This window comes from Myiozetetes cayanensis, unplaced genomic scaffold (assembly GCF_022539395.1).
Source record: "Myiozetetes cayanensis isolate MyiCay16 unplaced genomic scaffold, myiCay2020 scf5-8, whole genome shotgun sequence".
NCBI lineage: Eukaryota > Metazoa > Chordata > Aves > Passeriformes > Tyrannidae > Myiozetetes > Myiozetetes cayanensis.
In genome coordinates, this window is record NW_026087742.1 from 1,885,419 (window position 1) to 1,899,566 (window position 14,148).

The window sequence follows — 14,148 nt, forward strand, 5'->3', positions numbered from 1 at the left end:
GCTTAAAAGAATGTATAGGCCTTCAAAAGGAACATTTCAGATGAGGTGATTAAATATTTATACACTGCACATACTGCCTTACTTGTGCCCGAAATACAAGTGTACACAAGCACAAGGGAAAGTACACTAATTTTGTTCAGAAATTGGGGATGGATTCCCTGGCAGAGTGAAGGCGACACAGTGAAAGATGCACGAAAAATGCAATTTCCCCCACTTGTAAACACACACAGCACAAACAAACAGATAGAAGGTGTTTTTGTTTTTGTTGCAGAAGCCCCTCCAGATCCTCACAAGATTAGGAGCTCTTCGTGCTGCCCAAAACTAAAAATAAAAAATCCCGGAGTGAGTCTCTGTACAATAAATGTGACAGGTACTTCTTTATGCCAGGGGAAGATTCTGTGCTCTGTGAGGGCACAACTGTGCCTCCCTCAGACTGTAAAATACTGCATGTACATCCTGAGCTAAGCACAAACACAGGGAGAGACTTGGGAATTAGGAGAAGGCAGGAGCAGGGATTTCTGGGCAGCAGTTACTCCATCCCTGCACCCCACCTGTGTTACAGCATATTTAAGGAAAAAAGCACCTTTGCCATTACATTCTAAGGGTAACTCAGCCCCTTTTTTTGGGAGCTCTGAGGCCCTGAGCTGGCCTGGGCAGACATCCACCCTGGGGGCACCCCCATGCCCAGGGGTACCCAAAAGCCACGAAGCTGCGACTCGAGGGCTGGAGGAGCTGAGCTGGAGTGAAAAGGATCTTTCCGTGCCACAGGACCTCTCCTGTGATCCAGGCTGAGGAGTATTTGGCAAGTGCAATCTGGGTGCTGGTGTGACTGTCTGCCTTCCTTTGCCCCCCCTTCCCACCTTCCCCTCAGAAATCCAAAATCTCCACGTATGAGAAGATGTGGGCGTTCATGAGCAGCCGGCAGCAGACGGCCCTGGTGAAGAACAACGACGAGGGGATCCAGAGGGTGCTCACCACGGACTATGCCCTGCTCATGGAGTCCACCAGCATCGAGTACGTGACCCAGAGGAACTGCAACCTCACCCAGATCGGGGGGCTCATCGACTCCAAAGGCTACGGCGTGGGAACCCCCATTGGTAAGGGGCTTTTGGGCACAGCTGGGCTGGAGCTCGCCCAGAAGCTGAGGATATGGCCTTTTGAATCGGTCCTGGGCTCCTGGAAACAGGACAAGGGAGGATGGCTTCACACTGGCAAAGCCAGGGTGAGGTGGGATATTGGGAAGGAATTCTTGGCTGTGAGGGTGGGGTTTCCCCAGAGAAGCCGTGGCTGCCCTGTCCCTGGAAGTGTCCAAGGGCAGGTTGGAACAACCTGGTCTAGTGGGAGGTGTCCCTGCCCATGGCAGCAGAGTGGAATTGGATGATCTTTAAGGTCCCTGCCAACCCAAACCATCCTGTGATTCTATAATCCTATGGAACAGGAAAAAATCTGGCTCCCCAGGGCTGATTATTCCCAAGCACAACAGCACAGAAAACTGACACACTTTTTAATTCTCTACCATCAGAAGATCTCAAAAAGGGCACTGGATATGCAAAAAAAAAAAAAGGTCTACTGGAAAGAGTTCAGAGAGATTGATGCAGAACCTTGCAGCTGTTCTTACGTGTTGCTTTGGGGTCATTAAATGAGTCAGAGATTCATCTCCCTTCATGCACCTCTCTTTGGGGTGCAGATGGAATTATAGAATGGCTTGGGTTGGAGGGGACCTTAAAGATCATCTCATTCCACCTCCTGCCGTGCCCCTCCACCTCCAGGGGCACCTTCCACTAGCCCAGGTTGTGGGCCTGGTTCATCCATTGCTTGGTAGAGCCGATATAAAAAAGGGAGAAACACCCCCTGCACTTTGAACTGTCATTCTTTCTGCTGCTGAGGAGCTCAGACTGTCACACAGACAACATTTACTGTGTGTTTTTTTCCACTGGCTTTGTGAGCACAGCCTTCACAGCCCGAGGAAAATGATACAAAAGCTAAAATCCTGAAGAAAGACAAATGTATGGCAAGAGCTTCACTGCAGTTATAAAGCTGCCACGCTTTAAAGCAAGAACAATGAAGGAATAATTGGAACAGATGGTAATCCTCAGAGAGAGTGCATCCATTGGAAATAACAGCTGTGAAATATATTTATAAGATGTTTCTTGTATGATAAATGCACCTTTATTTTTTCTTAAGGAAGCCCAGCACAATTCAAGGGAATAGATACCCCCAAGCACTGTGGAATAATTCAGTACCATCCAGCATCTTATAAAGGATTGATTTCATGAACAAGATAAACCTTCCACTATTCAGGTGGACCCCAAAGGCTCTCTTATTTTTCTCACAGCATTCCAGAGTATTGATTGTAGAGGCTTTATGGAAAATAAAAGAGACAAAAAAGGCTTGCCTGTGACCCTTGGCATCAAAGTCTCAGCAAGTCTTAACTGGTCTCCTGAAGTTGTTCCTTCAGGAGAATGTACAGCCTCAGGGCCAGGGTTTCCAGCAGCAAAATATGCCTTGCATTCCAAAATTTGTGTGAATGATCTGAATATTATTAAACGGCTCCCAGTGAAACAGGAAAGGATAAATTTTGAAGGTTCTCCAAATCCAGTATCACTGTGAGTGCTGATGCAGGTAATTCCAACACTAAAGCTATTACCAGCTACTTGGGAGAGTGCTAAGAAAGGAGATAAATGCAGTTCTTGGCCTAAGAGGTAGTTTGTTAACAGCTCAGAGGCCAGAAATTATGTGCTGAATATTCAAAGAGGGGTTGAGATGGATTTGTGTTTGTCTTTTTTTTAACTTACCAATAAAACACCACCAACTCAGCACTCCACGCACACCTGACAAACTCTAAAAGCACAAAGAAATATGGATGTACCTGTTACCCTCAGGATGAATGGTGATAGTCCTGATGGCAACATAAACATCACGAGAAAGGATGAACATTCCCACAAATCCTGCGTTGTGACTCTGCCTGCTCCACTTTACCCAACAGCTCTGTCCCTTCAGACAGGGGAGAATGGATGAGTCCCACAGTCTATCAGGGCCACAAACATCTCCTAAGCTAGAAACAATTCTTCTCTCTCTACTGTTTTCACTGGCAATAATTCACTTCTCCGTGCAAAGCCAGTTGCGAAGTTGTTTCCGGTTTGTTTTCTGCTGTGTGATTTTGGGGCCTTTAACAACAGGCATACAAATCATCTCTCCTTACAGCAGGGCATATTTTCCTTTCAAAGCTGGCTCCCTCAAGCTGTGGCTGCTGAGTGCTGGCTTCCCAGATGGATTTTGGATAGCCTGACACGCGTCTCTTGGCATCTGTGGTCACAGCATGGCCTGGTGCCGGCAGTGGGACGCTCCGAAAAACAGCTGAGTGTTGGCACAGCAAATGAAGAACTGCAGTGTTTCTCCTGCTGCTTCTCCTCAGACAGGGCTGGGGGCTAAAGGAAATGGAAAGCAGGGAGGGGCACTTGGGTTCGTGGTACAATCATTTTTAATAATGTCCCGCACAGCAATATGAGGAAGACACCTGAAGATTTGAAGCCGAATTTCCGAGGCTGTTTTGATGTGTAAAGACACAGCAGTGGTGCCTTAGTGAGGTTTTTCTAAGGAGTCTGTGTCCACATGGACCACAAGATCTCTGGAATGCTGGCACACGATCTGCCTTAAAAGTTTGTTTGCCTTGATCATGTAGACAATTGCAATAGCTTTAATTGTTGGCCTGCAAAACATGAAATAGTTGCTATTTTCAGCTTGCAATGCCACTCTTGTTGCAAGTCCCATTAAAAAAGGACTGGGCAGCCCCATGTTCTTATAAGAAGCTGAAGTGGAGCTGTGGGTTGATCCAGGTATAAATGAGAGGAGAAAGTCTCTGGGTGGCTGTGGGCTTTTCTCAGCAGCCACTCATTTACATGCAGTAGGAAAAACAAACAGATGTTGAAGTCGACAGAGGAGAGGCAGAGCGGAAATTCTCCCACAGGATGCTCAAAGCGATATTCAAATATGATATGGAGGAATTACTGAGCAAGAAAAACCCACTGCCAAGGCTTAAATAAACCTCAGGAGGAGACCCTAGAAAGGATAATGAATTCTCAAATAACTACACCAGCGGAGCCTTCTGGTTTTAAGTCCCCAGGGCGGACGCCAACTTCCCACCTGTGCCGTAGAGAAAGCAAGGAATGATCAGCCTTGAGATGAGGCAGCACTTTGGCTGCAGAGGGTGGCACTGACAGGCCTTGCTCTCCCATTTGCAGGGTCTCCTTACAGAGACAAGATCACCATCGCCATCCTCCAGCTGCAGGAGGAGGGAAAGCTGCACATGATGAAGGAGAAGTGGTGGAGAGGCAACGGGTGCCCCGAGGAGGACAGCAAAGAAGCCAGTGCCCTCGGGGTGGAGAATATTGGGGGCATCTTCATCGTGCTGGCTGCAGGGCTGGTTCTGTCAGTGTTTGTAGCCATCGGGGAGTTCATCTACAAATCGAGGAAGAACAGCGACATCGAGCAGGTGAGTCAGGCCCTGCCAGCATCCCTGTGCTCCTGGGGGGATGAGGTTTGGGAATGGGGGGGTGGGGGGAATTGTGTTGCAGTTCTCTTTGCTGGAGTGTAGGCTGTGTGTTGCTGAACTCTCAGCAGGCATTTCTGGCCCTAATAACAAATAATTTATTAATAAGAACAGGGAAGTGCTTCACCCACGGTCCAATTAGTGCTGCTTAGTAGGGCAGTGGAAAACAAGGGTAGTATATTTCTTAAACAGTTTCTGCTTGATCTTTAAGACTTCAAGCATAGATTGCATTGCAAAGGAAGAAAACACAACTGGGGTTTTGGTTTTTCTGGTTTTGTTCGGTGTTTTTTTGTGTTGTTTTTTTTTGCTTGGTTTGTGTTTTATTTTGTTTTGTTTATTGGGGGGGTTGTTGTTTGATTTGTTTTTTGTTTGTTTGTTTGGATTTTTGGTTGTTTTTTAGGGGGGTTGTTTGGTTTTTTTGTTGTTGTTGTTTGGTTTTGTTTTTTGTTTGTGTTTTGTTTGTTTAGTTTGGTTTTTTAATATGGCATTAACGTCATCCCTATGAGTAACACAGGAATGAATGTCCAAATCCCCAAGTGTGATTCTCCTCTCGCTCTAGAGAGCAATTTTTTTCAGAGTCAGGGGTTTACAGGCTGTGCTGAAGGATGCACTTCAGAGCATTCAGGAGAACTCCTGAAAGGTGATGAATGCCACTGTAAAAGCAGATTATGGAGCCAAAGAAATTCTGGTTATAGCTCCACTGAAGTGTAATGAGCAATTTGAAAGGGCAGATGGAAAACAAAGGAAATGCTGTGTATAAATCATGCCTTGAGCATTCCAGCAGTTTGTGAGAAAGAATCAATCATTGCAATCGAGTATAAACACCCATTTACTGACCCACCAGCCACTGCAAACAAAGAAAGGCATGAGCAGGGAAGCTGCCAACCCTCTTGCTCTGGCTGCCTACCCTGGTGCTGTTTGTCCTGGCCATGTCCTGGACCCTGATGTGGCCCTCCTGTAGATGCCCTGATCCTCTTCCCTTCAGCAGGATTTGCCATAGGGACAATGCTCCCTCCACACTGAAGGGTTGGTGGGTGGCCCTGACGATCAGGGTGGCCCCTGAGTCACCAAGAGGTTCCTATCTCCTCACTTCAGACTTCTAAGACAGGATCCCTCTCCTTCCAAGGGAGTTTTTAAAGCTCGTTTTGCACTTTGAGATGTGAAAGGAGCTTTCCCGTGGGCATTTCATCCTCCTGGTCCAAAGTGTGATCCTGCAAGGCTGATGAGTGCCTAGAAATGACTGTTGAGACAAATGCCCTGAACAAAGGCAGCAGGGGTGAGTGGGAGGAGAAGGAGAACACTCTGATTTCGCTCTGGGAGCTGCAGTTTAAGCCATGTACAGCAGTGGGGGTGGGACGTGGGAGGGATTGACACCTGAGCGACCAAGCAGCCAGGGCTGAGGGCCTGGAGAGGATTTTGGATAGGATAAATCACCTGCAGGTCCCTGCTGCCAGGAAGAGAATGCCACAAACCAAGGCCCCACACCTGCTGAAGGGAAGGGAGCTGGTTCCCTACCAGGCATCTTCTTTTCCCCAGTGGTGCTATTTTGGGTCCATGACACCTAAAGCCCTGTCAGTGGGCTTGGTCCTCTCAGTATCCTGCAGGAGAGGGCAGTTCCTGGCCATGCAGGAGCATCCCCACATCTACTTGAGCAAACCCTCACTGAAAACAATGTCCAGGAAGAGACACAGTTCATGTGGAACCATCTCAGGTCGTATAAATCAAAGTGTCCCTGTTTTGGAACAAGTCAGAGACAAAGGATTAATGTATTTGCACATATTGCAGCTTTCTGAGTAGTACTTTAATCCATTTCAACACAAAATGCACGAAGAATATCTTGATATCTTTGTTTCATTCATGTCTCTTCTATTCAAATACATTTTAAAGAACAATGGCAGCTAATTAAGATGTTTGGTATAAATGCTAATGTGGCACAGAATATCCTGGAAGCTTTTCATGAGTCTGTAAAAGGCAATGCATTCCTGAAGCCGTGACTAAAGCAGACCTAGAGCTTCAGATCAGGAGGGGATGTTCCTTTACTGAGCAGTATTTTGGATGAATATCACGGCATTCAGGGTTCCACAGATGTGTGTACATACACCGTTTCTGGCACTGCACTGCAAGGTGCTTCTTAATAATTAATATCTTCAGATGAGTTAATGTGGTGGTTTCTTTTGCAGAAGCAATTTTACAGAGAGTTGAAAACCAATGATTTCGGTGTCACCTTCTAATTTCTCTCAGATAGTTTTCCTTTTCATCTGGTGAAATAAGAAGCTTATGTGGAAAATGCTGTACTGTTCACCCTGAGCCAATCCAAAGCACTGAATGCAACCTATGCCTTTTCTGTTTCCATAACTAGAGCCTCTTTTGGTTTAAATAGATCTTTTGGAGTCTCATTCTCATGTTTGCTTTCGATTTTACCTTCTTTGGTTTGTTTATTTATTTTCTCCATTTTTTTGTTTTTCTTCTTTTCTTGCATGCGAAGGCCTTTTGTTTCTTTTACGGACTGCAGTGTAAGCAAACCCACCCGTCCAACTCCACCTCTGGCACCACCTTATCTACGGATTTAGACTGTGGCAAGTTAATCCGAGACGAGCGAGGGATTCGGACACAGCCCTCGATTCACACTGTGTAGTCAGGAGAGGAAAAAACCAAAAAACAAACAAACAAACAAGGTGTGTCCCGTGGGGGAAAAAAACCCCAAACAAACAAAACATGAAACCCAAACCAGCTGGCACAAAAATGGCAAAGGCTGTACCCACCAGCACAGCTCCAAAGTGCTCTCCTGCTCCGGTGGGAGGGCCGAGCGTGTGATGTAAATTGGCTGGTCGAGCCCCTGAAATCTGGGCGGTTTAAATGCACATCACAGAAAATAATCACCCCAGAGGGAGCGTGGTAGACTGGAGTAGCTTTTAGGAGCTGTCACATTCTCTTATGCACAGTTGTCACCTTGCCATTTCGTGGGGTGGTTCACCTCTCTCAGGTAAGAAAAATTCTTTGCCTCCTTCTTCGTCTCCTCCCCGACCCGAGCGGAACAATAAAAGCCTCATTACTAAAAGCATGGAGAAACATTTAGCTTGGCCTCTCTGCTGAAGCATTCAGCAAGTGGGCCAGGCAGCTCTTTATAAACCTCCAAAAAACAACCTGCAGGGCTCCATTAACTTTCTGAACCCCTGTTACAAGCAGCCAGAGATTTTGAGCTGGCATATCTTATTCCCAGTGTCAATATTTAATGAATTTTAATTCACCCATTTAAAATTCATTAGTCAGAGCCTCCAAGTAACTATCACACCACAAAAATCATATCTATCAGTTAAATTTTATGCCATGTAACCATTAAGAACATGTTCAACAGGAGCACCCTCAGGCAACACCCAGATATACCATTAACAGGATAAATCCATTGTCTTGCTTGAGCAACTCATGATGTTCATTGTAAGGTTTTGTAACATAGAAAACTCCTTTGTGGAAAAAAAATCAGGATATCAGTTTGTATCAAGCAGTAAAGCTTTGCATATTGAAACACTTGTGGTATTTCTTGTGTAGCAGGTTGCCACTGGGTGGTTTTTATACCCTGGAAGGATAGCAGTTGGATTTTTTCTAGTCCTCAGCCAGCTGGGGGACTGACAGGGCAGGAGACAATGGCCTCCACCTGTTTTTGCCACCAAAAAAAACATATGACAACGATCTGAGGCACACAAAGTGTATAGAAATGCCAGCTCTAGAATGTCGTGAACTGTGACAAACCTGTGTTCTGGAAACCTGATTACCTTCTACTGTATCCCAGGTTACCTCCAGCTTCACCAATTCATCTCCCTCCCCTTGCACCTACTTTAGGTTTCCCTGACCAATGAAGTTCCTGCTCATCACACAGCTTAATGACCTGTTTTATTGGGGGCCATTCCTGCACTTCTGTGCAATTAGAGAACTTGTGCCTTCACACCCAGCACTGCTGAGGTGCTGCAGCAAAGCTCTGCTCTCCTCTTCAGTTGTTCCTCTCGTGCCTGGCTCCTGGGAAAAGCCAGAGCATGGAGGGAGCTGTGTTTTCCTTCCATTCCTGCTGCAGTTTTTGATCAGCAATCCTTGTGCTGCCAGCAGGCTGTAGGTTTGTTTTTTTTTTTTTTGTGGCTGTACCAATTCTCCTCTGCTCAGCCGTGGATGTGAGTGTTTCTGCTCCCCTCCAGATGCTGCAAGAAATTGTCTTTGCTCAAAATGGCCTTTCAGCTTGTTTGAATAGGGCCTTGAAAGCTTTGGTTCTTCATAAAATGCTCCTTCTTACCAGCAAAGACCTGAATTAGATGGTCTGTATATCTGATTTAAGAGAGCACTTTTTATTTGCAGCTTCCCAGTAGAAGAGACTTAAAACTAATTGAATTCAGCTCCTCTCAAGTCTCAGAGGAGGAGGGAAATGCCTAATGTGTTTATCTCCATCATAGCTCTACTCAGGAAATCTCCTGGGTTGCAGCTTCGACCAGTTTTTCTAATTGTTTCTCAGATTAATGAAGAATCCAGAGAATTTCTGTCACTTTTTGGGTAAACAGTTTCTCATCTGTCAAGGAAACAGTCCCACTCTTAGTAACACCCATCCTTTCCCTGAGTCCAGCTTTTCCCACCGTCAGTAACATCCATCCCTCCCCTGTGTCCCCGCAGACAACTCCACAGGCTGTGAGGAATTCCCTGTGGGAATTACAAAGCAGCTCCTCCTTTCCCTAACACAGCTACAAAAAAAGAGTTGCCAACCAGCCTCCCTTGCTCCTTAGAGCTGAGGCACCCCACAGTTCTCACCAATCCAGGTTTGTAAAGGTAGTTTTTTCCAGGGAAAAGGCAGGTGCTCGAGGAAGGCACAGCATCCCCCGGGAAGTGTGTGACCCCTGGGACAACTCCTGCAGAGACACCACAGGCTTCCAGATCTCCCTGGATCAAAGCCCTGAAGCTTCACATCTGTAGCTTTTTGGGAAAAAAAAAAAAAAAAAAGCAGGAGGAGAAGGGGCAGAAGGAAGACATCCCCTGGCTCAGTGAGCTTCCTGCAAAATAGGATTTTTTGTGGAGTTGTCAGGGGTGCAAATTCCCTCTCTTCAGCAAGCATCAGCTCCAGCACCTCTGTTTTCGGGTCTGATCCTTGTATGGGCCATTCACTCAAGGGCTGGATCTTAGTGATCCTTGTGTGTCCCTTCCAAATCAGAATATTCTGTGAAATGGGGAAATTTCCTGTGGAACTCCCAAGCACTGTGGCTTCACTGGGAAGTCTCATTTGTGTTTAGAAGGTTTGGGAGACCAGCAAGCAGCTTTAGTTATTTTTTTTTTTTTTTTTTAATGGTAGAGAGGAAGCAGAGGACCAGTTTCTATAACTGAGGAAGACTTAAATCAACCCATGGACTATTATCATACTGCTTTGGCAATCTCTGCTCGGTACACTCTGCCAGGTTAGAAGTTAATTTGGTGATCTCCTCATGCAATTAGCCATCAGTGACAGAGTACTCACACGGATTCTTAATGTGCTGCCACAGCAGTTTGCTCACTTGGAGAAACTATTATGGATATTCTTCCTGTGGTGCACTAGGCACAAATAAATCACTTTTTTTTTCAGCAGAAGACACATCAGTGTCCCAGCTCTGGGTCCTTCACAGCAATGAGGGCACTGCAGAAGGAAAATCCTGACTTGCACTTCCTCCTCTCTCCCTCAGCTGCTCAGAAGTTCTCCCACAATAAAACCTGGCCCACATCCTTGGATTTTCACAGTCCTCAGTTCTTCAGCATAACACACCGGGCTTGGGGTGCCTTTTTTATTATTATTTCCTTGGTTTTGCAAGGTATTAATAAAATGCAATTGAAAAACCTTGTCCCCAGTGGTAGCCCTGCAGCATAAACAGCAGATTGATAAATCCTGGCTGCAGGTTCTTTTTTTTTTTTTTTGTCCCCAGTCTTGTTTGTACTTTATTTTATGGATTTTTTTTTTAAATACTGAATCTGTAATTATCCTCAAGCTTAACACAGACCCCTGTATGGAAGGATTTGGGAGGTTCATGACTAAGCTTTAACAGCCTGCTGGAATGACCGAAGGGCGGAGAGAAAGATTCTCACATCCCAAACAGAGCAAAATCTGCTCTGTTTTTTTAAAGGGTGACATTTCCTCTTACATGCCACGTCCTGCAGCATTTTGACACTGCCAGAATGAGAAAGTTAAGCTGACTAAAAGCAAAATGTTAAACTTATCACTCTGCTGTAAAAGGGATCACTCTGTGCCCGCCGTCCTCCTGTGCTGGACGAGACCTCAAAGGTGCACTGAACAGCAGGTAAAAAAAAGAGGTTTTGAAAGAAACCCTTTCAGTTTGGCTGCCTGAACATGAGACTAAAAGAATGGCATATTACCCTTTGAAATCAAATTTTAATGTCAACCTCCCCCTTTAAAGGCTACTTTGAAGGTGCTCTTCAGGCTATTGATGAACAATTGGGCAAAAGCCTAATTCTTAGGCAAGACCTAAATATCAAAGCCATTCCTAAGAATAACTTGAAGCCTTTCTGATAATATTTGTTTCAAAATTCAAGGCAGCTGGAAGTGGAACCACTTGGGCACTTGGCAGCTCAGGGAGTCAGATATTAAAACCCCGACACAGTTAGTGTCAGCACTGGGGTTTAGGCATCTGTCTGCAGATGGAAAGTGATCTTCATGGGACTCTTTTGTGGCTGTGAAATTGAAAGGCATTATGATAATTGCCCAGGCTGAATAATAGGAATCCGTTTGGAAAATTAAAACCCGAGCCTATTAACAAGGCAGTAAAATGAACTATTTCATCTGCAGGAATCATCCCTGTCTGCACTTTGCAGAGACTGATGGCTGTGATTAAATGCACAACATCAGTAGGTTAGCAAGAGCAACAGGGGAAGAAAACAAAAATAAACATAAACCTGATTGATCCCACAGAGGGTTAATATGATCCTTTCATTATCTACCACGGAGCTCTGGATTCACTTTGTAATCTAGATTTTAAAAGCTCAATTAAAAGTAAGGCAGCAGAGAGCAATAATCTACACCAAGTCAGCCACTTAGAGCATCTGGGTTTATTACTTTGGAAATAAGTGGTTCTTCTCTCTAAAAGCAGCCTGGAGCAGTGTAAAAATAGTGTCCCTTACCTGCTTTTCCTGCTGCTTCCAGAGGGCAGTGATTGGGAAACAAAATCAGTGCCTATCCCTATTAACTTTAGGGGCTGACATGAATTATTAGGAGTTTAATTGATGCATCACTCAGAATTTGAGACGAACAAAAATGAAGCACCTCAAAGAAAGGACATATTGGAGCATAAATCTGAAATACTCTGGGATCTCAGCCTGTGTTACCCACGTTATAGGGAGAAATCACACTGGAAAGGAAGGAGCACAGCCTGCTTTTAATATCTGACTCCATGAGTTGTGAAGTGCCCAATGGTTCCACTTCCAACTGGTTTGAATTTGAAAATAAAAAAATTATCAGCAAGACTTCAAGCCTCTGGGGTTCACTCCTCTGTGGTTCCTTTGCTCCCTCAAGCAAATTATTTACCCTTGATCCAGGCTACCCTCAGGCTCCGGTTTGCATTTGGAAATATTCCTGTAGAATAGCTGGATGCAAGGAAATCTTTGGGGGTTCTGCTTTTCAAATCATATATATCTGATTTTGCCTTTTTAAGCCCTGCATAGCTGAGGTCACTGTTGGATAATTCCTGGTTACGAACTGGACATTGCCCACCTTGCACTGGTTTCACTCTAGAAGGGAATTTCTGTTTGATACAGAGAAATAAATAAATCTCTGCTGCCACTGCCATTTGACAAGAACTGTAGTTTTATCCTGTTTTAAAGCTGCTCAGTTCTAAAAGGGTTTGGTAGGAAGGATTTATTCAGCTTGAGGAAGGTAAGGTGGTTAAAGTTTTGTTTCACGCTGCTGCCATCACTTCATTTTGCATATAAATAATCTGCTCCTATTTGCATGGAACAATTTTTTAGTTGCATTGCCAGATACTCCCACTTAAAGCCTCCTTTTGTCTTTTATTTGTGTTACCTGTAATTATTCCAGCTGTAGATTTTAAAAGATGTTTCCACTTACCCCGAAATGTCTTTGTTAATGTAGTGACGGTGAGAAAAGATCTCTTCTTTCTCTCTAAACTATTCAGCTCCCTTATTCCTGTGGTAAATATCTCATTTTCCCAACACACTGTGTTTGAAAAGATTCCTTCCAGAGAAAGAAGAGGATTGAGGGCTGTGCTGTATTTTAGAAATAATTTCATGGGGGGAGCATTTCATGAGGGAAAAATAACTAAACCACACACACAAACACACAAATCTTCAAAACCTGTATTTTTTGTTTTCTCCTGTATAGTGTTGGGTTTTTTTGTTTATTTGCTTGGTTTTTTGTGGCTGAGGTTCATGGCATTTTAAGCAAGATCTCTTTTCTTTTGAGGTCAGGAGGAAATGAAAAAAAGGGTAAGTTTTATGATATGGCAAACGTGTAGAATTGCAGAAACATTCACAATCAGCTAAACTTAGTGGAGGCCAAGTTGGGAAGTGAAAAATGATGTGTGGAGTCACCTGTTGTACCTTTGGGGAGGGGGTTGTTCAAAGCTGGGTCTCAGCAGAGAAGCTCCCTGAGCCCAGATCAGGTCTCTGCCTCCCTCAGCCACGGGTTTTACCCATGCTGGGAAGGGTTTTAATGCCATTTCCATCTCCCACCAGTGTCTTTCTTTCAACGCCATCATGGAGGAGCTTGGAATTTCCCTCAAGCACCAGAAGAAGCTGAAGAAGAGGTCGAGAACGAAGGGGAAATCCTCCTTCACGAGCATCCTCACGTGTCACCAGAGGAGGACACCGAGGAAGGAAACCATCGCTTGAGCACCGGGATGTGACAGGAACCAAACGAAAACAAAACAAAACAAAACAAAACCAGAAACAAGGCAAAACAAAACAAAACAAAAAAACCCCACACAAACATTGCTGCCTACAAGTGGTGGGACTTCTGAAATGGAGACTTTTCACGTCGTTCTTCAGGAATTCTCTGTGGTTTCTTTTTTTTTTTTTTTTTTTCTTTTTTAAACCTAGAGGTGCAGCAGTTGGAATGCTCTCTCCTGGACCGATGTACTATACTAATCCTCTGGGAAGTGGCTCACTCTTTCTTTCGGGATGGATTTGTATGCTCACCTGGTTTGCATCTCTCCCCCCTCCCCTCCCCTCCCCGTGCATCGCTGTGTGTGCTTTCTAAATAAATCAATAAACAAGAGACAGGGTTCTTTTTTCCAATAGTCTGGGAGTGGAACTTGTGTTTTTTTCCCCCCTCTGAACAAAAGATTGCGGTTCTACTGGGCACAAAGAACTACTGAGTTGTTTAGAAACCAGGTCCCAGAATACCTAAGTAAAAATTCACACCTTTGATTTGTAAAACCGTGACTACAAAAATGCACTAAACACAACAGTGAGGCTTTTTTATTTTCTCTGGTATTATAAGGACAGGATGATATCATAGCCTCTTCAGGCTCATTTCTGTGAGAAACTTATTTCTCCTTCTCCCTTTTCCACTGCTCTTAAAATGCAATTATTAGGTAACACCACGGCTCCAGGTGCTGTGTGTTGAAAAAGAA

The 14,148-nt window shown here is 44.7% G+C and overlaps 1 protein-coding gene across 4 annotated transcripts in view; it reads left to right on the plus strand.

The window, feature by feature from the left end:
* The window catches only part of GRIK1 (glutamate ionotropic receptor kainate type subunit 1), a 117,962-nt gene extending 104,150 nt beyond the window's left edge, over window positions 1-13,812 (plus strand). For 2 of the 4 annotated variants that reach the window (XM_050333460.1, XM_050333462.1), the window contains 4 exons: window positions 872-1,097; window positions 4,242-4,492; window positions 7,035-7,224; window positions 13,250-13,436. In XM_050333460.1, the coding sequence (XP_050189417.1) occupies window positions 872-1,097; window positions 4,242-4,492; window positions 7,035-7,184 (627 nt within the window). In that variant the 3' untranslated portion in view covers window positions 7,185-7,224; window positions 13,250-13,436. Of the gene's footprint in view, window positions 1-871; window positions 1,098-4,241; window positions 4,493-7,034; window positions 7,225-13,249 lie in introns of all 4 variants that reach the window. The other 2 variants (XM_050333459.1, XM_050333461.1) reach the window with 1 other exon arrangement.
* Window positions 13,813-14,148: the final 336 nt, after the last annotated feature.